Source organism: Macrotis lagotis, chromosome X (genome assembly GCF_037893015.1).
Source record: "Macrotis lagotis isolate mMagLag1 chromosome X, bilby.v1.9.chrom.fasta, whole genome shotgun sequence".
In the NCBI taxonomy this organism is placed as follows: Eukaryota; Metazoa; Chordata; class Mammalia; order Peramelemorphia; family Peramelidae; genus Macrotis; species Macrotis lagotis.
The window spans coordinates 125,066,018-125,087,271 of record NC_133666.1 but is presented as its reverse complement, the minus strand read 5'-3'; the positions used below and the strand labels follow the sequence as shown (position 1 = coordinate 125,087,271).

The window sequence follows — 21,254 nt, the reverse complement described above, 5'->3', positions numbered from 1 at the left end:
ATCTTTAGTATCTTTGTCAAGAAAACCCTAAATGGGGTCATGGAGAGTTGGACACAACTGAACAATAATAACATATAATTGATCAAATTAAGCTTTTATAATTAGTATAGAAAACTTCATGGATTTAGACACTTGCTGTAAAACATTGTTTTACCATGTTAAAATTGCATTCATAAACAACACAATAAGATATTTAGCAAAGATAAAGTCATAGAATTCCACTCTGATTTACTCCTTGCTGTTATTTAAAATTTTCTTCAGAGATAAATTCTATAAAGCAGCTTACCTTGAAAATGATCTGATTAAATTCCTGTACAACTTGATACATCCCACCTCACTGCTGCATATGTTCTCTATTTACAATATCTCTTATGATAGTCATTTCCTTTTCAAAGAACAGAATGTTAAAACCTTGGTTATTATATTCTTGTTTCATCATGTTTTTCTCTACTTTTAAAAAATCAATAATCTTTAAATAAAGCTCTTTATATACTTATGTAAAATTCCTTCTTCCAACCATCTCACATGCTAAAAAAAAATGCTCCAACCCAACAATTCAATCTGATGCTATTATTTTCTCAACATTTCTTCCTATACTTCCGCTGAACTACAATTAGAATTTAAATTTTAAAAGACAAGAATCATATATTACATATACATTTCTCTGATGTTATTTAGTAAACATTTGGCTCAACTTCTAGGCTCAGTTAACTACCTTTAGATTTAATTCCCCAATAGTGACTTAAGCATAAATCTTACTTCTAAGGTAACTATACACATTTCAGAGCATGGAACAATGTTGTTGTAGAATTAGGGAGAAATTCAACTTTAGTCCTTTTACAATGAGACCTTTAATTGTTATAAGATTTCTAGGAGATCTTGTTTTACTTTCCTATTAGGTGAAAAAGACCTTAGAAACTTTTCATTGACCTATGATGCTGATAAAATTGGAACAGGGTTCAAAATTAAAAAGAAAATCTCTGGGTTAATGAAATGCTGTTCATAATCATATAAACTCTATTTCCTTACTTAAATACTTACTAGAGTTCAATAATTTTTCAGAAGTAGCATGCCAATTTTTCCTTTTTTTTTTCATTTATAAAAGTAAGGGAAAGTTGAAAAGATGGCTTTAAGGTAATCAACTTAAATGACCAATTGGTCTCAATAATCCAATAAATAGAAACAGAGTTGGATATTCCCTGGGAGTATATTCCCAATAAATTTGAGCTTCTCAAAGGCATATCAAATAAGCAACAAAATTTTCTTCATTTTAAACAGAATGTTTTAATTTACACAAGAGAAAAGCATTGTAGATTCTGTGGCTCTCATGGCTGTCTTACATCAGCTATTAGATTACTCATTATTCCTACTGTTTACTATAGCTATCTTATATCCTGTTGTCACCATATTATGGTGGTTGTTTTCCAGGAAAGTTGTTGTGCTTTAAATATGTAATTTTAGGAGGACTGCTTAATAAAATATGATTTATCTTCTCTAGGAGTCACATTCCCCCCGAATGAGCGAAAATTATGAAAGAAAACCATATAATAATAATTGGTATTCTTGGAAATTATTACCAAAATCAAACATCCTCACTTTTTACCAATAGTTCTCTCTAGAGACTAGAAGATATTAAAATAAATCTTTAAGAGTTCAATTTTTATGGCATACTGGTAAAACAACCCCAAGCTTGACCACATATCACTTTAACAGATAAAAACATGCTGGACTCTACCAAAAATCAATAAAATCTTAAAATACTCTTCTAACTTGATTAACAGTCAAACTAAGCTCATTATGATAACTAGAAATCTGATTGGTACTGTAGTAAAGCTAAAATACTGAAGACAACCTACTCTCTGACCACACATAAGTTCAAATTAAAGAATATGCAAGATAAAGTTATGAAAAAAACAATTTTGAAGCAATATTTCTTCTTGAATGATAATGTAAAGATGAGAGGAATGAAAGAATTGAAATTTTTTTAGGAACACCCTAAAATATGTAGATAAATGAACATCTAATTTTGTGACTTTTTACTGAAATCTCATTTTTGCTACCACCTATAAGGAAGCAATGAAAAAAAAATATGGGTCCTAATGTTAGAGATATACAATGGTAAGAATAAACTAAAGAATTTAGAACTAATTTAATTAAATTTTACAAATGGATTCTATACTTCTAGCATTCAACCACTTGTTAAAGGATCTATTTCTGAGAGTTCATAAGCTTATCAAGTACTAAAGGAATGTTAATTTTTAAAGAAAATTATTAATACAAACATTCTCTTAATATATTTTTCAGAGTAAATAAGAAAATAGTTACAAATAAGATGAAATTAAATCTAAAAATATGGAGTTGTCTATTATAAATGCAGGCCCCTTTAAATAGATTGAAGTCTATTATCTTTCTAACAGATACTAGCAATACCAATGATACAATGAATTGTATTATCCCACAAAGGGCTCTTATTCAATCAACATTTTAGCAAACAAGTTTGTTTTCTGATACCTTAAAGTCTAAATAAGAATATATCTACCTAAAATAGGGACTAGCCTTAAGAGAGATCTCAGAAGCAGGCACACCTTTTCAAACAGTCTGTTTCACAATGTGTTTTGTTTAAATAAGCAGAGAATCTTAAAATTGAAGCCTCTGAACATGACTAATATAGAAATACATTTAACATGATTGTACATGTATAACCCAAATCAAATCACTTGTTGTCCTGGGGAGGGGGGAAGAAAATGTGGAATTAAAAATCTTACAAAAAATAATTATCTTTGCACATAACTGGGGGGGGGGGGGGAGAGAGAAGAAAAAAGATCGGAGAATCTGGGCCCTAAACTTCCTTTTATTTAAAAAACAAAAATCCAACAACTCAATAAACCAGCTTTCAATACATGCTTTTTCTCTACTGTAGAATGACAATATAAAAAGTTTAATAACTTGGTTGTAATGTAACAAACTTTACCTGTTTCTTTAATCTTAGTATTCTTAAATACTTGAATTATATAACAATATGTACTTTGATTGCAAATATATATTTTTTCAGTTAATTTATAGATTTTCTGAGGTAGGTAAATACATAACATTATATAAGTGATGGACTATAAAATTTTTATTTTTGAACATGACCAAAGTGAAAATTTGTTTTTTCTTGACTATGCATATTTGTTGTAAGGGTTTGCAATTTTTTTCCCCTTTCTTCATTTCAGATAGGGAGAGAAAATAAATATTTGCTCATTTTTTAAATTAAGGTTTTTTAAGAAATAAAACAAAAAAATTAGTTTTCATGTGTATCAAATAGATTTAAAAATTTCTGCAACAAAATGATTTTCTTTATCTGAATCATATTGGTGCTACTGAACTATTTATAACACTTCCTATGCTCTATCTTCATAATACTGTTTTTTCCTTTCTTCACGACAGCAAAGACCAAGACTGAATTTTGTCAATATGCTTCTTTCAGGATAGCAAAATTAATAACAAAATATAGTCTCACTTTCCAAAATGAAATTAAGACAAAATAAATTACCTCCTTTTTATCACTTTATTAACCTGCTGTATTTGACTCCCAAATCCTTTTTCAGTCCAGACTTCTCTCCTGAGTCCTAATCTACTTTCACTACATCATAAAGTTAACTCAAGCACAACTCTAGAGTTATATTCACTATTTTTACCCTAAGCAGGAACCCCTTATCTCTGTTAATGTAATTATCATTCACTCTGGTTAAAAATTTTGGAGTCAATTTTTTTAAGGAATATAAGGTCTTGAGAATAAAGATTAGTTCACTATCCAGAATTTTTACTCCTAATACAGGGTCTGGTACATGATTTTTTTTTTTTTTAATGTTTTTGCAAGGCAATGGGGTTAAGTTGACTGCCCAAGGCCACACAGCTAGGTAATTATTAAATGTCTGAGGCCGAATTTGAACTCAGGTATTCTTGACTCCAGGGCTGGTGCTCTATCCACTGCGCCACCTAGCTGCCCCATACATGATTATTAATTAGGATAGCTTTACTAGTTCTAGTCTATATGTTGCCTTACTATGATATTGCTTCATTTATATAAATCTACTATTAAAAAATTATGGATGATTCCTCATTGCCTAAAGGATAAATCTCAAATTCACTCAGTCTAGCACAACCTAAAATTCAAATGTATTTTTCACTATTATCTTATAGTATTCCTCCAAATGACTCCTCTCCTCCAGTCAATTCACTGCTTCCAAAACCTATTTTGTTTGTTATCCCTCAGGTCTTTACTTGGGTCATTCAAGGTTAATGGAATGCTTTCTCCTTCTCTATTTCAATCTTATTCACTTTTTAAAATACTTCCATTTTCAGAGCCTGAACATAGTAAGTTTCTAATTTTTGTGGATGGATAGAAAAATTAATGAATTTATGATTGGTACATGCATAACCTATATCAGATTACTCACTATTATAGGGAAGGGGGAGGGAAGAAAGGAAGGTAAAAAATTATGGTACTCAAAAACCTGAGTTGAAAATTATCTTTGCATGTAATTGAAAAAATAAAATAACAAAAAAGAATAGTAAGAAAAGAAAAAAGAATTAATGAACTTATTAAGCATCTTCTATGATCTGGTACTGTGATACGGCCAGGACATAAAGGCCATATACATATATATATATATATATGTATATATATATATATACACACACACACACACACACACACACACACATACATATAAAGGGATAGAGACTATAACTTAAATAAAAAGCAAATTCTCTTTATGAAGGTAGGTTAGCACCTTTTCTGTAACTTATAGCCTTAGATTTATTAACCTTTTCTGTGCTATACATTCCATTGACAGTCTGTTGAAGCCATCAACTCTTTTTCAGAATGCTTTTTAAATGCATAAAATAAAATACATAGGACTTTTTCCCCCTTTAATTGAAATTTTATTTTTTTTTCCCTAATCACATGCAATGGTAGTTTTTCAACATTCATCCATTTGCAAATTTATGAGTTCCACATTTTTTTACCACTCTCCCCTCACTCCTCCCCATAGCAGTGAACAATCTAGTAAAAGTTGGACATGTACAATTCTGTTTAATATATTTTCACATTAGTCATGTTGTGAAAGAGGAATTAGAACTAAAGGGAGCCATTCCCCAATTGACAAATGGTCAAAGGATATGCAAAGACAATTTACAGATGAGGAGATCAAAGCAATCCATAGCCATATGAAAAATTGCTCTAAATCATTATTAGAGGAATGCAAATTAAAGATTCTCTGAGGTACCACCTCACACCTCTCAGATTGGCCGATATGACCAGAAAGGATAATGGTCATTGTTGGAAGGGTTGTGGGAAATCTGGGACATTATTACACTGTTGGTGGAGCTGTGAACTCATCCAACCTTTCTGGAGAGAAATTTGGAACTACGCCCAAAGGGCAACAAAAATGTGCATACCCTTTGACCCAGCAATACCACTACTGGGTCTATACCCTGAAGAGATGACGAAAAAAGGTAAAAATATCACTTGTACAAAAATATTTACAGGAGCCCTGTTTGTGGGGGCAAAGAATTGGAAATCAAATAAATGTCCTTCAATTGGGGAATGGCTTAGCAAACTGTGGTATATGTACGTCATGGAACACTATTGTTCTATCAGAAACTAGGAGGGATGAGATTTCAGGGAAGCCTGGAGCGATTTGCATGAATTGATGCTGAGTGAGATGAGCAGGAGGGATGGGATTTCAGGGAAGCCTGGAGCGATTTGCATGAATTGATGCTGAGTGAGATGAGCAGAACCAGAAAAACACTGTACACCCTAACAACAACATGGGGGTGATGTTCAACCTTGAAGGACTCGCTCATTCCATCAGTACAACAATCGGGAACAATTTTGGGCTGTCTGCAAAGGAGAGTGCCATCTGTACCCAGATAAAGAGCCGTGGAGTTTGAACAAAGTTCAAGGACTATTCCCTTTAATTTTGAAAAACAAACAAAAAATATCTTATTGTCTGATCTTGTTGCCTCTTAGACTTCTTGTCTCTTCCTTAAGGATATGATTTCTCTCTCATCACACTCAATTTGGATCAACGTACAACATGGAAACAAAGTAAAGACTGACAGATTGCTTTATGTGGGGGGGGAGTAAGATTGGGGGGGAAAATTGTAAAACTCAAATAATATCTTTAATAAAATTTTTTTTTAATTTTAAAAAAAGAACTAAAGGGAAAGAAAAAACTCCAATATATAGGACTTTAAAGGAAACTATTAAAACCATAATTAAAATATTAAAAACAAAATCAAAAAGAGTTTACAACACTCATGTTTACAGGTTAACAATGCCTTAGAGAACAATCTAAAGTACTGAAAGTTTAAGTGACTTCCCCAGGGTCAGAGAATGTGTCAGAGGTGGAGTATAAATATTGGTCTTTCTAAGGCAGGTTCTCTATTCATTACCTGATGCCATCTGTCAACTATAAATATAGGCTTCATACAGAAGATACTTATGCTAAATTCTGAAGCAAAGCAGGATTTCTAAGAGGAAGAGATGAAAAAAAGAGTGCATTTTAGGTGTGAAAGCAAGCTGTGCAAAGATATAAAGATGGGAGAATTACATGAATGAAGAGTCTGAAAGGTAGCTTGGTTCAACTCTGGATGAAAGGAAATAGTTTATTCAATACTGAAGAGAAGTCAAGAACAATGAGGTCGGAGGAAAGATTTTGGGAGCTGTCAATTAAGAAATCATAGGTAATTTTCAGGAGAACATGCTGAATGCTGAGATACAATTTAGAAGACAGATTGCAAAGGGTTGAGAAATGAAGAGGAATGTTAAGCAATAACTGGTTTTTTCCCCTAGGAATTTGGCTCTGAAAAGGAGGAGATATAAGGGACAATGGGTTGAAGAAGAAAGACAGGCTCCAGAGAGTTTTTGGTTTCTTTTAAAGAATTAGGAACAAAAGAGAGAAGATGAATAGAAGGGGAAGGCAAAAACATTTATTAAGTACCTGTTGTATGCCAGGCATTCTGCTAAACACTTTACAAATATTATAATTGTTTGAGAAATCTATAGTAGATCATGAGGTCCATGTTAAGGGCAAACATTTGGAAAGGCAGACCTGGGTGAGGAAAAGAACCATCTTTTTAACAGAAACTGCAGTAAAAGGAGAGAACTGGGAATAATAATATCAGATAGTTTTGAAATGTAGAAAAGAGGAGCAGGGAAAAATCAAGAAAATATTAGTCAAAGTCCTTTGAGAAAGGGGGAGGCAAAGGTGGAAGGAAGGCTTCAGGAAAGAACAGAAAATATGGAATAGTAAAAAATCACTTAAGTAAAAGGACTCAAAGAGAGGCCAGTTATGATCGGATAACATCAATCTGTGGTATTTTCAAGCACAGTTTCTCCAGCACAATCCATAAGCAGGAGTAGAGAAAGTGATATGGAAATAATCCAAGATGGGTGGCAAGGGACTGAGAGTAGAGAACTGCAGTTCTATAACCAGTAACTAGTTAGCTATAGTGTTGAGAAAGAGAAAAGAAAAAAACATCATTTTGGGAGAATAAAGAAGGGTGGAAAGACTAACGATCATGGTGAGGAGTAAGAACGAGTTTAGGAAAAGGGATGAAAAAAGGAGAGATGGAATTATAGAATATTATGGTTAAATAAAGGAAATTTAGAATGGTCAATATGAAAGAGGAATACTTGAATATGATGCAGAGATCATGGATGTAACTGGTGGAATTAATGCCTTTTTGAAAGGCATTAATGAGACTGAGAAACTGGGAGGCTACTTTCCTCAGCAGCATGTATACTGAAACCCCATAGTACAAGGAGGCATTGGGGAGAAGGGAAAGAAGACTATAAGCCGGGCAATGACCAATAGATTTCTGCCATCACAATATAGATTAAGTGATTTAAATGGATGTAGTGAATCTCAGAGGAAGAGAGGTTGTTGATTATGGTAGTAGAGGGAGAAAGACTAGAATTTGTAATAAGTTAAAAAATCTGTTGGTCAGTACTGATATATAGGATACAGTTACCTTTTCTAGCTCTTTCCAGTAAAGTTTAATTATTACAAAAAAGATATTATCAATTAAATTATTTCACTGGTAATTTCAAACAGAGGACCACATAAACCTTTGGGAAGTTAAAAAAAATTAAGAATAGTTACTTTTTTTTTTTAAGGTTTTTGCAAGGCAAATGGGGTTAAGTGGCTTGCCCAAGGCCACAAAGCACACAGCTAGGTAATTATTAAGTGTCTGAGACTGGATTTGAACCCAGGTACTCCTGACTCCAGGGCTGGTACTTTATCTACTACGCCACCTAGCCGCCCCTAATAGTTTACTTCTTGATCAACAAAAATGATATGGGCATAGTCCATCTACACCTGGAAAGAGCTTCTATTATGAAGGCTGAAACTTGATGTAATGCTCCAGGTGAATGACTTGGTTGTGATTATATTAGAAGTGGCAAAGTCTAATGAAATAGTCCTCTTCTACATTTCTTCCTTGATATAAACAACTTAGTTTCTGCTTTACTTTTTTCTCATTCTCTAAAGATAGGTCATGGTCTTGAGTTGAACAGCTCCATATTAAAATTCAACAGCTGTCATTTTGCTCAATATACACAGCAGCAAGTGTTGAAAAGCCAAATGTGACCTTTTATTTATAGCAAAGCTAGAATAAAACTGAGCCATCATGTGATTTTTCTTTTCCTGTAACTATATATGTAGGTATACACACACACACACACACACACACACACATACATTTATAACATCCATAAATATAATTAAGAAGTAATCCAAGACAGTGTCATTTTATTTCAAAATTAACTTATAATGAACTGTGCTGTGAAATTTGATGTCTTAAAGCATTATGTAAATAGCAACTATTATTTTTACATAAAATCAATATGTATACATGTGTAAACATTTTATACCTTTTATACTAATAAAAGAATTCTTAATTCTTTTAATTCTAAAGCAACTGAGGTCAAAGAAATATATTATGCTTAATTATGCCACAAAAAGCATCTTTGGTACAATTCTTTCAATGCAATGTACAACAAAATAGAGAAAATACAGAGGTTTCTATGGCCATATAACTGCTAAAAATTGTGATTAAAAATTCACAAAGAAAAAATTTTCAAGGAAATCCTTACAGAATCACATAATTTTAAGAGAAGGGGATCTCAGCAGTCATATAGTCTAGTCCATATACAAAAGGAATATCCACTATATCCTAATTGACAAATAGTTGTCCAGTGTTTGTATGAAGATCTTCCAAGGAGAAACCCCACAACCTCTTGTCGAAGCACATTTCCCTTTAGAGTAATTCAAATTGTTGGTGAGTTTTTCCTGATATCAAGTCTAAATTTGTTTCTTTGCAATTTCCATTCATTGCTCCTGGTTCTGAAGAAGACTAATCCATCACCTACAAAACAATCCTTCAAATATTGAGGACTGCTTCTCCCTGAATTATCTCCAGGTTAACTACGCTTACTTCCTTCAATCAGTCCTTATATATTACGTGTTCAAGGTCCCTCACAATTCTAGTTGCCCTCCTCTGAATATGCTACAGTTTATTGATGTCCTCCTAAACCATAAAAAAATACTGAATATAATACTCCAGATGAAGTCTGACAAGAACAAAGTATAGTGGGACTAACACCTGCTTATTTCTGGAAGCTATGCTTCTCTTAATATAGCTCAAGATCTCATTAGATTTTTTGGCTGCCACATTACATATATGACTCATATTGTGCTTGCAGTCCACTAAAACCACTAGATCTTTTTAAGAACAATTGCTATCTATCCATGTTTTCCTCATCTTATGCCTGTAAAGTTGATGTTTTTGTAACCAAGCACAAGACTGCATTTATTCCTATTAAATTTCATCATCAGATTTGCTTCAGTATTTTAGCCCATAGGTATCGAACATGGCCACGTGTGTCCAAAACACTCCTGAGTGTGGCTCCAAAAAGATTAAAATGTAATTGAGAAATAGTTTACAAATAAATAAAAATACAAAGAATATCAATAAATAAAACATAGTTAAAATTAAAATGTGATTTTCTGAGTCAATATGTGGCCTGCTGGAATCCTTATATATGGTTAGTGGCAAGTTTCTATTTGAGTTCTAGTCTGTCAGATTCTTTTGGAACCTTACTATGTCCTCCACTATGATAGTTATTCTCCTAACTCTGTGTCATCTGCAAATCTGATGAGAGTACCATCAAAACTGGATCTTCCTCCAGCACACCCAATAACTGTGAGCATTCCCCAAGATGCTGTCTTGGGTCTTCTTTCACTTTATATTGGTGATTTCATTAGTTCTCATGATTTAATTATAATTTCTATGCAAATGAATCTTAGATCTATTCATCTAGTCTTAACCTTTCTCCTAAAATCCAGTTCCAATCTCCAATTGCTTATTAGACATCTTCAATTTAATGTCCTAGACTCATATGCCCCAAACTGAATTCATTAACTTTGTCCCTCAAACCTTCCCATCCTCTTAATTTTCCCATTACTGCTGATGGTATTACCACTGCCTCAGTCACAAACGCTTCCTATCATTCTTAACTCCTCACTCTCACTCATCTACTCATCCCTCACATCCAATCAGTTGTCAAGTTTCATAATGCCTATATGCTTCCTTTTCTGACACTACAACCACTGTGGTATAAGTACTTATCTGAACTATTTATAATGAAGTGATGACAATATGACTATTTTGGAAATTTCTGTATAATCTATACTGAATTGCTAGCCTTCTCAATGGGAGAGATGGGAGGGAGAAAGGGAAAGAATTTAGAACTCAAAGTTTAAAAAACTTAAGTTAAAAATTGTTTTTTAACAACTTATCTGGAAGACAGATCCAGGAGAGATAATTTAAAATTGGGCTTACCAGAAAGTCATGATCTGAAAAAGAGCAATTAATTTTTAAAGAAATTCTACAGGAAAACTGCCCTGATATCCTAGAAGCAGAGGGGAAAATAGAAATTGAGAGAATCCACTGATCTCCTCCAGAAAGAGATCCAAAAAACCAGGACTATTATAGTCAAATTCCAGAACTCCCAAGTGAAAGAGAAAATATTACAAGTAGCCAGAAGGACACAATTCAAATATTGTGGAGCTAGTCAGGATTACACACAGGACTTAGCAGCACCTACATTAAGGGCTCAAAGGACTTTGAATATAATATTCTGGAAGGCAAAAAAGCTTGGAATGCAACTGAGAATCAACTACCCAGCAAAACTGAACATCCTCTTCCAGGGGAAAAGATGGACTTTCAAAATGAAACAGGGGAATTTCAAATGTTCCTGTTGAAATGACCAGAGATGAACAGAAACTCTGATCTTCAAATACAAGACTCAGGTGAAGCATAGAGAGGGTGGACAAGAAGGGTAAATTATGAGGGATTTAATGATGATGAACTGGGTGTATTCCTGCATGGAAAGAAGATACTGATAATACTCATGTGAACCTTCTCATTTAATAGAGCAGGTAGAAGGAGTTTTTATAGATGAGGCACAAGAGAGAGCTGAATTTGAATATTGTAAAAAAGAAGTCAATGGATGAAAGGGAAATATACTGAAAGTAAAGAGAAAGGAGAGGTAGAACAGGCTAAGCTATTTCATGCAAGGGAGTCAAGAAATAACTTTTGCAACGTTATGGAAGGGGGGAAGGTGAAGGGGAATGAGGGAGCCTTCATTCTCATCAGAAATGGTGCAGAGAGGAAACAGCATATACCCTCAATAGGGTATAGACATCTAGAAGAAAAAGGAGAGAAGGGGTACAGGGGGAGGGGCGAGGGGGATGTAGGTAATAGAGGTGATAGAGGAAAGGGTAGATTATAGGAAAAGATAGTCTGATATAACACTTTTCTTTTCGCAAGGTGGTGGGATTGGGTGGCCTGTCCATGACCATGGGGCTGGGTGGTTGCTGGGTCTCTGGGGTGGGATGTAGACTTGGGGCCTCTTGGCCCCAGGGCTGGTGCTCTGTCTGCTCAGCTGCTCCACAGCACATTTTTGAAGAGGAACAGAATGAAAGGAGAGAGAAAATATAAAAGATGGTAGTAGGGAGGAATGGATGGAAGGAATTACAATCAGCAACACCAACTGTGGAAAAATATGGAAGTAACTTCTTTGATAGACTCATGATAAAGAATGTGATCCACCTGGGACAGAGCTGATGGCATTAGAACACAGATTGAAACATTTTTTCTCTCTTCCTCTCACTTTATTTCTCATAAGGTTTTATATTTTTGTGGGGGGGTATTTTGTTTACTCTTACAACAAGAATATTTTAGTAATGTGTAAATAAATTAAAATTTGAAAAAATTGTTTTTATATGTAACTGGGAAAAATAAAATACTAAATAAAAAAAAGTGTGATGATTATTTTCACTGTCAAGTTTTTCTTTACTTCCATCTATCTAATCTGCACTCAAACTGATTTTCCTTGAGCACAAGTTTGACCATATATCATTTTATCACCATAAATCAAATATAAAATTCTCTTTATGGTTTTCAAAGCCATTTGTAACCTGGTGTCTTCCCAGCTTTGCAATGAGTGACAATGGCCTCCTTGCTCCTCTTCACATGATATTCCATCTCTATACTCAGCATTTTTACTGCCTGTTTCCCATGTAGAATTCTGTCCTCAGTTCTACCTTCTTCTAGCTTCTTTTATGTCTCAGCTAAAGTCCCACTATCTGCAAGCTGCTTTTCCCAGACCTCCTTAACCTTCATGCCTTCCTTCTAAGGCTACCTTCCAATTTATCTTTTATATATCTTATTTATACATAGTTGTTTGCATATTTGTCGCTCCCATTTAAGAGACTGTGAGCTCCCAGAGAGCAGGGACAATTTTTTAAATATTTCTTAAATAAACATTTCAGGATTCCTAGTGTTTAATACAGTGCTTAGTATATAGAAGATAGTATTTAATAATGACTATTTGATTGACTAAATAACACAGGTTAAAACACCGATTCCTGGCATGTACAAGGATTTGATCTTTAGTCATTTTTAGATATGCCCTTTGCATTTGTCTATTCTTCTCTGTCCTCTAAAAACAATGCTAGCCTTGCCACCCCCTATAACAAGGAGTAAGCCACTTAAATTTTACCTCTTGAAATAGAGAATCTATCATACCACTATTTAATAAAGTCTTTGTAAAACAATTTATCAGACATGGTACAAAATACTTGGAAAAATATGAATACCACCATAGCTTGCACAAAAAAGGCATTTGACAACCAGAGGAAAGTAAATGCTAACACTTAAAGCATTGCAAATAATTAAAGATGTAAATATGAAATTTAGCACCTATATATAAAATGAATATTGTCACTGCATAGCCTTATCACTTGGGCTACTTAGTACTGTGTGAATAATTACCCATTCAAGTTACATGATTAAATTTTGTAATGTAATTTACACTCTAACAATAACAATTTCACAAATGTCAACATTTCATTAGTTGCCTGAATAGTATGCAAGAGATTTTACAATATTGCCCAATATATAACTCTGCAATGGAATGAAGCCATGAAATGGATAAAAATTCATTTTCAGAAGCTGTCCTATTACTAATGACTACATTACCCTAATGACAACTAGAAGAGTTCCAGTTTCTAAGCTGGAACTACAAATAGTTACCTTACCTTGACCAGATTTCCATGAGGAAGTAGATATTTTGTCCATTTCAAAGTTATTTTTCAGATTTGAGAAGAATTTCAAATTTAATTATAATTAGTCAAATCTTCTCTGATTCTCAATTAACTGAAAAACTTTATAAATGGTCAACTTCTAAATATACTTTTTTAAAAAGAAGATCTCCAGGGGACAGCTATGTGGTGCAGTGGATAGAGCACTGGCCCTGGAGTCAGGAGAACCTGAGTTCAAATCCGGCCTCAGACACTTAATAATTAACTAGCTATGTGACCTTGGGCAAGTCATTTAACCCCACTGCCTTGCAAAAAAACCCTTTAAAAAAAAGATCTCCAGTTAAATGAGCTCTAGAGAATATTCTGTTTCAATATCTATAACCACCTGAAAAACTCAAAATGCTTAGTAATAGGATAAATTCAATCTAAAGGGAAAAAAAGTTTAAAAAAAAAACCCCTTCAGTTCCACAAATTTAAAAAAAGCCTTTCTGCTTTGAAAATCCCTTTAGAAAAAAAAGAAAGAAAAGAAAATTTCTTTTATCTGTTCCAGCTAAGTATAAACACTGGTAATTTCTCATTTCTTTATAGTTTTTTTCCCCAATTACATGTAAAAAGTTTTCAATGTTCATTTTATGTATAAGATTTTTTCTTTTCACATTTTTCTCCCTTTCTCCTTTCCCTCCCCCAACCCCAGGACAGCAAGTAATCTGATATGGGTTATACATATACAATCAGGTCATTTCTCACGTCTTGTGTTTGTATGTGTCCCAATACGCAATAAATTACTGCTAAAAATGTAGCCTCTTCTCAGATTGAATCCTGTTAGGTTTCAGACACAAGGAAGCTATGATCAAAATGGAAACACTTTGAAATAACAGTTGAAATCAACTGGTTTTCTTCTGAAGCAAATAAACATTAAGAATAAGAATGAAAAAAAAATACAGTTTTGAAGTGAGACAGACAGTGCAGGCCAAAGCTTCTAAAATAAGCCTAAGACTTCCTGAAAACATTTATTTTCATATCTAAGTTCTGAGAGGGCTGCTCAAAGAGATATAATAAACCAAATGTTTCAAAAATATGCTGTTGATATGATTCTAAGGCATTTATTTTTCTACCTTTCCTTCTCTTTTGCCAATCTCCAATTGTTATTTTTGTCTGCTACTGTAGGTTCCCATTCCTCTTCCTCCACATTTGCTGTTCACCTAGTCGTCTTACTAGTTGTCTGCCTCTATCTCATAAAAATCACAAGTTTGCTCAACCACCTCCTTGCCTCCCTTTTACCTTTACTGTCAACATTTCTTAAAACATTAAAATATGCCTGCCTAAAGATCTTTGTTACTTTAGGGTACTTAGATTTCTATATTCATTAGCACTCCTACTTCTATCCCAGAGAGCAATACAAAAAAAAAAAATAGTCAACATTCCTTAAAACATTAAAGTATGCTTGCCTAAAGATACTTTAGGGTTACTTTAGGGTACATGGATTTCTATATTCACTAATACTTCTGCTCAAATTTAATAAAATTGTCATGAAGAGTAAAAACTTTTAATGACCACTTAAGACTACTGACAACATTCCTCATGCCAAAATATCTTTGGGAAAACAGAGATCATCACTACTCTGAAAAATATTTATCAGGTTTTAAATCACTGCAACTTTTAATTTCTCACTGATTGCTTACAGTAGCAATATCCAGCTAATTAGGACCTACCATTAGACCTAGACATGTTACTGGATTCTCTCAACAGGGAAGTACAATTAGCAATGACACACACATGTCTCTCCCTCTTATACACTTGCTGTCTCTCAACAGATCTCAAATCTGGGGGAAAACAAAAAAATAGCTCCTCTTCATAAAAGGATGAGAAATTATAGCTTAAAGAAATAACCATTAAATCAGACTGTGATACTTTTCAAAAATGAAAGTATTATAAAGTATAAAATTACAAGCTTTAACTCAAACTTTTTTCCTTTTCCCTCTATCTTTACTCTTACTTGGTAATCTCATCAGCTCCCACTGAGATGATTCTCCATGATGATGCTATTCAAGATTTATTTATCTAGTCCTCTTTCCTGACCTATAATTTCATGTCACCAATAACCTATAATCAGTTTCTTCATCCTGTTTCACATGAAAAGGAAGTCTATTCCCCTTGCCAAAGGTTTCCCTTTACATACACCCTTCATACCATTCCTTCCTGTCTCCTCCCTTCTATCATCCCAACTGTACTATTAATTTTCTATCTTTTCTTGTCTACTTGGTGCTTCCCTGTTACTTGCAAACACACCTGAAGTGTTACCTCTCTTCGAAAAAAAAAAAGCAAGCCTCCACTTGATCCTGACCATCTCTCCCTAGCAATAGTCCTATATTTTTCCTCCCTTCTGTGGCAAAACTACTTTCAAAAGCTGCCTACAACTGGTTCCTCTGCTTTCTCTCCTTTCACTCTTCTAAACCCCCTGCATTCTGACGTCCATCCTTACCATTTAACTGCTTCCCTCTAAAAATCTTTCAGTTGCCAAATTTCTTGGCCTTTTGTCAACCTTTGACTTTCTTGACTTCTCTGCAACTCCTGATACTAACACCCTCTTCTAGCTCCTCTCTTTTACGACATTATTCTTTTCAAATTCTTCTCCTAAAAAACTGCTTCTCAGTTTCATTTCTTAGATCTTCATCCTTTGTCACAACTGAAAGAATTCTGTTTCTTACTGCCGGAGTCCCTCAAGAAGTCTACCCTTGGCCCTCCGCTCTATATTATTTCACTTGGTGATCTCATCAGTAACTATGGATTCAATTTCATCTTTACACAGACTATTCTCAATTCTATTTACTAATAGATTGCTGCTCTTACAACCACTAGTATCCAACTGTCATTTAGACATCTTAAACTGAACATCCTGTAGAAATCTTAAACTCAATTATGTACAAAACAGAAATGAGTTTAATCTTCCCCTCTTCTGAATTTCCCTTATACTGCTAGGACCACCATCATTTTTCTAAGTACTCAAGTTCCCCACCTAGGTATTACCCTTAACTCCTTACTCACTTACCCCAACATCCATATCCAGCCTATTGCTAAATTCTGTTGATTATATCTTCACAACATCTCTCATACATTTCCTTTCCATTTACACAGCCATCACCCAGTGCATCCTTTAAACAAAGCCTTGTGTTTGGTCTCCAACCTTCAAGTCATTTCTGACTCGTCCTTGCTCCACCCAACTGCCAATGTCATCTTCCTAAAGTGTAAGAATGACCATATTACTCCCCTATCCAAAGTCTAGTGGCTCCCTATTACTTTATATTATATATATATATATATATATATATATATATATACACATACACATATGTATGTATATCCTCAATATAAATATAAAATCCTCTAATTGACTTTTGAAACTCTTGACAACCTGGCCCCTTCCTACCTTTCCAGACTTTTTATATCATACTCCCTTCAACTTACTTCAAGATCCAGGAATAGTGGCTATCTTAGTATGATGGGTATACAACACTATCTCCTGCCTCCATTACTTTTCATCAGCTATTCCCATTCCTGGAATGCTCTCTCCTTCATATTAGCCTCCTAGGTTCCCTCAAATCTCAGCTTAAATTCCACCTTATGCAGATTTTTTCCAGTCTCCCAATTGCTACTGCTTTCCCTTTAAGATTTTCTCCAATTTACTATGTATAGACAAAATATAATTCTAGAGATTTGAAACACAGGAAAACGGGTCTCTACATTCCAGTGAGGGGAAGCAATAGAGAAGAAATTCTGGAGGTCTGTGTAGTGGGAAGGAAGCTTGTGAAGGAAGTGCAACAGAACCTTATTGAAGGATAAGAGGAGAAAGGAAAGTAGTTGAGATATCTTAACATCTATACTTAAATGTGTTTTGGGCAAGGACCATATTTTTGCTTTTCTATGTATGCCCAGGGCTTAGCTTTAAGTGTCTTAACATATAGCACCCACTTAGTAAAGGCTTGTTGTATAAGTGTTTTAAGAGGGAAGAGGATATGAAGGATTTTGTTGGTAAAATGATAATGAATTTCTCTGAGAACGAAGCGAAAAAAAATGGGCTGTGATTATTAAAAGAAAAATTCTGCCTAGATATAAAGAACTCCTTCTTGCACTACAATAGTCTCCTGGGGAAAGCTGTGCAATCTTCCTGGGGAGTTCGCATCTGCTTAGAAAAGTTTACGGATGGTATCGTCCTGCCAAAAGATGGCTACTGAAATCCCCTTATCAACAGGAATCCTTCAGTGAAGGGTCCCTTTAGAAACTGAGCAAGTTTTTAAACACCAGAAGTCATTTTACTGAGCTCAACACTTTACAAAAATTAACTCTTTAGACTTCAAAATAACTCCTCGAGTAATGATGTGTTTCTTTAAAAACAGAAAGAATTACAGTTTAAAGCAAGGGATGAAGAAATTTTAGGATTGGTGTCTAAAACTTTCTTCTTCCACTGAAAACTTTTTGTCTAATCTAAAAATAAAAAAGGCAAACATTACTTCAACAAAGAAGAGTTTTATTGAAATAAGATTAAACTTTGTCCCCAAATCCTAGAAACAGATTTGTATCATTAGAACAGAAGAAAGAAAATGTGAAAAAAGCTATTCTCAGATACAAAAAGTAAACCAAAAAGAATAAAGGAAAGGAAATGTGATTTTTAAAAAATGTTAACAATCAATGATCAATGTTAGTAACCAGAAACCAACCAGTTTAAGTATAATGGAATTTCCCAATGACATCTCCCTTACCTCTCATGGATTTTTTTAATGTAATATCCCACCTAGGTTTTCATTGAACTATCTATTAAATTTCACTAAACTGTGTATTAAGTGATCATTAAAAATAAGTTTTTCAGCAAACACCATTTAAAATTTTAATCTCTTGGTTTGATTATGTCTTGAAATCTCTTTAAATCAATACATATGTTAATATAATATATCTTCAGTCAACTCTGAGCTCCCAAAGTTACTATTTTGTTTTCTTTTCTATGGTAAACAGTAAATAAAGCCTGAAGGAATGAATTACCTGTTTCTCTGCAGCACTGAGAATACAAACAGAACAAACATATGAAATGTACAGAGGGAGGTCTATTAGTTCACCTTCTTACAAAATATATTCCATTAATCTGAATTTTGAGAAGTCAACCTATATGTCTTTTCATATTTTAGAACTCAAGTCCTTCTGACTCTAGGGCCAGTGCTCTATCCACTGTGCCATCTAGCTGCCCCTTTTCATATTTTAAACCCCATTTGCCTTAGCTCAATTTAACTACTATTCCAAATATGTAACCATGGCAGTATTGCCCTTGGATAACTGATGTTGCCTACGTAACTCTGGGCAGGTCTCTAAGATTCTTAAAGTTGTTGCACCAGTATAAGAAATTCTTCAGTGGGAACTCAAAATGTAGTTCATTCAACTCACCAGTGGTTCCCAAAATGTGGTCCAAAAACTCCTGGAGATGCCCTTGCAAGGAGACTGTGAAGTCAAAATCATTTTCAAAATAATACTAAGACTTTCATTTCTAATACAATGAATATTGATAGGAATTCTTTGAGGGAAGGTTCCTCAATAATTTAAAAAATTTTAACTATCAAGGGTGGCTATGTGGCGCAGTAGATAGAGTACCGGCCCTGGAGTTCAAATCTGGCCTCACACACTTAATGATTGCCTAGGTGCATGACCTTAGGCAAGCCACTTAACCCCATTGCCTTGCAAAAATCTAAAAAAAAAAAAAAAAAAATTAAATATCCTGAGCCCAAAATTTTGAGTACTACTCTACACCAATAAAATCATGAGTTTAGTATCTTATCAATAACTTTACCCTTTGCTAATTTTAGGCTTGAGCTTATTTTCCCTGAAAGTACCTTATTTCCAACAATGCCTACTAACAGTTTAAATTTCACTTGTAATCACTCAAAGATATCTATGGAACTAGAGCCCAATGGCTCTTAGAGATGTACTAATTTTTACTAACCACCAATTTTGTCCTTCAGAGAATATAATATTTGAAATTGGATAAAGTTCTTATATATGAAATTGGGATAGAATGACTATAATTGCAAGGTATATGATTGTTGCCTGTATCTTATATATCTTGAACTTTTCTCTAAACATTTCTGCAACTTACTTTTGATATATATCTTTGGGGGCTTGAAGGAGCAATAGAAGTTCAACAAATAGCAAAAGGCCCCATAAGCAATATCAAATGAGAGACGAGAGCAGTCTCAAAATGAAAGAACAACAAGATTGTAAGCTAGTTTTTTCAAGTTTAACTGAATGAGCTGTTAGCATTTTCAGGCACAAAAGACTATTTTTGATTTTCAAAGTACTTAAATACTTTCTTCATACATTTTGCAATTATGAGCTTTGCTAAAGTCAAGTAGCCAAAAGGATCCTAACAGTGCTTTTCCAATAAGTAAAACATCTGATAGCATTATTTGCAGTTACACGGTTCAATGAAGAGAAGAGGGGTAGCAGTGATGAAGTAGTACATTGCTAAGGAAGCAATAAATGTCCTTGCTGCTGCCATTTTTGAAAGATGTCAAAATATCGCTGAATAGGTAAGAAGCAATTCACTAGTTTAACAAAGCAGTCGTTTATGTTTACAAATCATTTTTAATACTGAACTGCAATCTTAAAGTGAGTTCATTAATTTACAATCACTTTAGTTAGGTTCTTCTGTTCCTTATATTAGCTAAACAAAGTGAATATTCTCCAAAAGTTCACTCTTGACAACAAATATACAAATTCTGGGTTAGTGGCAAAGAAAACACTGTCACAGTGCAGAATCACCTGAGACACTTCAAAGACTACATACTGCCTTCACTAGAGTCTTGAAATTTCTGGTAGGCTCTGCAGTTTCCTAGGGAAACCTTGTAATTCTAATGTGTCATTTAATTTTTCAGGTGTAATTAGAGTATCTATTTTGTGATATATATAGCAAAATGAAAAATGCTCCATGCAATGAGGTTTACTATTAGTAATATTATAGCTACAAAGCTTGGAAAAAAGCAAAATTATTATCACACACTTCAAAGGGAGAATCTGAACTACAAGAAATTCAAAAGCTGTCCAGAAGAAGAAGCAGGTGGGGATGGTGCAGAGGGCTGATTCGCTGCCATACTCAGGACAGTAGCAAGCCTTCCTAGCCTCCTGCCTCCAACGGAAACCATTAACCCTGACCTCCCCAGTTTTAGGCCCTGTTCTCTTTCAAGGTCCTGCCAGCTCTCATACTTCTCTGGGCATTAACCCTGTTAACGAATTCCATCCTTCCCTCTTTCCAGATCACTCAACCGAGGGCTTGAACACATTTCAGCGTTCGGGTCCCGGGTCCCCTTCGAATCTGTTCGCGGCTCAGGCCCCGGGAGGCTTCCTCAGGGGGCCCCGAGGTCCTGCTTCCCCCCCCCCCCTTTCCGTGGATGTTCTCCTACTTTTGGGGCGCCTCGTCCCCGCTCCATTAAAGCCGGGTCCTCTGGGCTCCGCTCCTTAGGGTCCCGGCTCCCTGCCCCGGGCCTCCTGCCCCTGCCCCGTCCCGGGGTCTGCCCCGGGCCCCCCCTCCGCCGCGCCCGGCCCGTGCCCCGCCCC

The 21,254-nt window shown here is 34.7% G+C and overlaps 1 protein-coding gene across 2 annotated transcripts in view; it reads right to left on the bottom strand.

Annotated features, from left to right (window-relative positions):
* Window positions 1–21,254, bottom strand: part of MOSMO (modulator of smoothened) — an 86,759-nt gene that overhangs the window by 65,376 nt on the left and 129 nt on the right. The window contains exon 1 of one of the 2 annotated variants that reach the window (XM_074200599.1): window positions 287–21,131. The exons of the other annotated variant lie outside the window; for it this stretch is intronic. Coding sequence (XP_074056700.1) covers window positions 287–328 — 42 coding nt within the window. The 5' untranslated portion in view covers window positions 329–21,131. Of the gene's footprint in view, window positions 1–286; window positions 21,132–21,254 lie in introns of those variants that run through there. 2 annotated transcript variants of the gene reach the window in all.